Below are 3,378 nucleotides of genomic sequence, written 5' to 3'. Positions count from 1 at the left end.
AAAAAAAACAAACAACTTTTGTTTGAAACATTTTATGCGTGTGACACCATAGTCCTGTTATGTACTATCATAACTTTACTTACATGACGTAAAATAAAAAACAAACGATTGCGTAATCAACATTGTCTATACATGGTATTTCAACAATTAACTCAGTCATTTGTTTTTTTTTTCACTTGCTGTAAAGTAATTTTAACGCAAAAAAGCCGTATCCATCACGCGATTGGATTAATAATTTCAAAAGTATGTCTTTTCGAATAACATTATTGAGTGAATTCTTAAAAGCCTTCCATCCAATCATGAAGTGGATACGTTTAAATTACCTATGGTTTCATCGAAATCCACAACAAAAAATGGCTGTTGAGTATCTAAAGGAACCTCCTTCTTGGATTTTTCGTCAAATAGAAATAGGCGTGGCGTATTTTTACACAATTACCTGTTGATTTAGCATTAAAATGAAATTAATAAAATTTTGTATTTTTTTTGCAGAGTTTAGATTTGTCTGATTGTAATCTAAATCATATCAGATCGAATGCATTTATAAAGATGCCTTCATTACAAACGCTATACTTAAACAACAATCAATTTTTACAAATATATTCAACAATGGGTATACAACATCCATTTTCAACAACAATCAACACAATTTTCATAAACAATTGTAAATTAACCGTAAATTATATCAACAATATCGTAAATTTAACACAATTACATATGTCGAACAATATATTAATAAACGAGTTAATCGCGATTACATTTCAAAAAAATATTCATCTAGAAATAATCGATTTATCAAAATGTTCAATAAATCATATCGATTATTTAACATTTTATCCGTTAACAAATTTAACCGAATTACATTTATCGGATAATCGAATCAATTATCTTCATTCGGAAACTTTTTTATATAATTTAAAATTATCGTACTTAAATCTATCACGAAATCATTTTAAAACTCTTGAACCGATTCAATCGATTTCGTTAAAACATTTAGATCTCTCATATTGTGAGCTAAATATCATTGAACGTAACACTTTTAAATCGTTAACAGCTTTAATTAGCTTAAATTTATCCAACAATTACATCGAATATCTTCCCGATTATTTATCGATAAATAATCTACAATATTTGGATATAAGCTATTGTCGATTGCTTCTAATCACTGATTATACTTTTATCGAGTTTAACCAGTTAACTAAGCTGAAGTTAAATGGTAATCGATTTTATCAACCGTTTAAGGAGACTATGTTACCGGATACGTTAACTTCAATTGCGTTAAACGATAATCCTTGGAGATGTGATTGTTATTCGTTAGATTTAAAGTATTTTTACGATTATTTAAATATCAACGATTTAACAAGCGAGAGTAATTTAGTTTGTTATTCGCCAACAAATTTAACTGGTTCTACCTGGAACATAGCTTGTAAAAAACAATGGTTCCGTTACAATTTAATCAATAATTTTAATCATCCAAATACCAACACAATTCCACATTTGGAACGAGTTTGGCTCTTTTTGATTATCACTTTTATTACGTTAACAGTTTTATTTTGTGTGGTCTCCAATGCACGACGATTAGTGACGCAACGTGCGCGTCGAGAACAGGTACAAATGGAACGATTAGCAAACGAAGCTCGAGAACGATTACGTATGATTCGGGATCGACAAACGATGAGTTTAAATAATATTGCGGCTTCGACTAATGCTCCGGATCCAAGAGATCTTATATCGCCGCCTTCGTATGAGGAAGCTTTATCTATGTTACGTCCAAGTATTAGTGATTTACGTTTAAAACGACCGCTTTCGATGTTATCCACGGAATCGACTCCTAACAATATGATTTCAATGAGTAATGCACATGATCAACAATCGATATCGGTTTCGTCGTCAGCGTCATCGTTAATCGTTTATCAAGACAATAATCCACATGACAGTCGAAATAATGTTCAACAATCGTTATAGAAATTGTACCTTCAGAGTGGACAGTGGACAGTGGACATATTAATGCAGTTTCTAGATACATTTTAGTATCTTTTATTAATCATATTTAGAAAGTAATTTAACTTTTTTTAACATTTTTCGTTGTGATAAAAGGGGTTTCTGCGAGGTTTAGCAGATGATACGCAGTTAGATGGTCCAGGTCCATATTTTATGGTTTTTTTTTTGATTTTTTGGTAAATATGATCTGCTACTGCTAAACTCCTATCTAAGTTTATACATTTTATATTTAAGTAAATTAAATATTAGTTTTTATAATAATTAATAAATTTTATCAATTACATTTAGTTTTATTTGCTAGTTTTTACCACTCACGCACTTTTTATCGAGTAGGGTTACCGTCACTGGCGTTGCAACCGTAGGGCCAGGTGGTGCAGTGCACCAGGATCCCGATTTCAGTGCATATCTCGTAAAATATTAATCCAATCTTCAAATAAACCGGGTTTTTGAATTTTTTGGGTTAAATTTACCTTAGAAACTAAGTTTAATTGAATTCCGAAAGAAAAAATTTTTCTGATTTTTTCGATTTTTTCAAAGGGGTACCCCTTCAAAAAATTGCAAAAAATCGAGAAAAATTTAAAATTTTCGATTTCGATAAAACTTGGTTTATAAGGTAATTTTGACCCAAAAAGTTCAAAAATCGTGTCCATTTGACGATTGGAATCATAATTTCTGAGAAAACGCTAATTTCAGACAGATTACAGTGTATATCTCGTTAACTATTCATCTAATCGTCAAATAAATAGGATTTTTGAACTTTTTGGGTCAAACTTACCTTAGAAACTAAGTTTTATCGAATTCCGAAAGAAAAAAAATTTTCTGATTTTTTCGATTTTTTTAAAGGGGTACCCCTTAAAAAAATTGCAAAAAATCGAGAAAAATTTTTCATTTCCGATTTCGATAAAACTTACTTTATAGGGTACTTTTCACCCAAGAAATTCAAAAATCGGGTCTATTAGCCGATTGGAATAATAATTTCTGAGAAAACGCTATAATCAGACAGATTTCAGCGCATATCTCGTAAACTATTCATCTAATCGTCAAATAAATAGGATTTTTGAATTTTTTGGGTCAAACTTACCTTAGAAACTAAGTTTTATCGAATTCCGAAAGAAAAAAATTTTTCTGATTTTTTCGATTTTTTCAAAGGTACCCCTTCAAAAGAGAGAGAGATTGTATGGAAAAATTCATTATAAATGATCAATAAAATTGAAAAAAAACTCACTCCCACTCCCACTCCCACTCCCACTCCCACTCCCACTCCCACTCCCACTCCCACTCCCACTCCCACTCCCACACCCACTCCCACTCCCACACCCACACCCACTCCCACACCCACTCCCACTCCCACTCCCACTCCCACTCCCACTCCCACTCCCA

General features: G+C 31.8%; 1 protein-coding gene across 1 annotated transcript; it reads left to right on the top strand.

Annotated features, from left to right (window-relative positions):
• The first annotated feature begins 546 nt into the window (after positions 1-546).
• LOC123303083 (leucine-rich repeat-containing protein 15) lies at positions 547-1,962 on the top strand. Its single transcript, XM_044886183.1, has one exon. It carries the CDS (start codon positions 547-549, stop codon positions 1,960-1,962), a length of 1,416 nt encoding a protein of 471 aa, XP_044742118.1.
• Positions 1,963-3,378: the final 1,416 nt, after the last annotated feature.

This window comes from Chrysoperla carnea, chromosome X, assembly GCF_905475395.1.
Source record: "Chrysoperla carnea chromosome X, inChrCarn1.1, whole genome shotgun sequence".
In the NCBI taxonomy this organism is placed as follows: domain Eukaryota; kingdom Metazoa; phylum Arthropoda; class Insecta; order Neuroptera; family Chrysopidae; genus Chrysoperla; species Chrysoperla carnea.
This window is presented reverse-complemented; position numbering and strand designations above follow the sequence as displayed.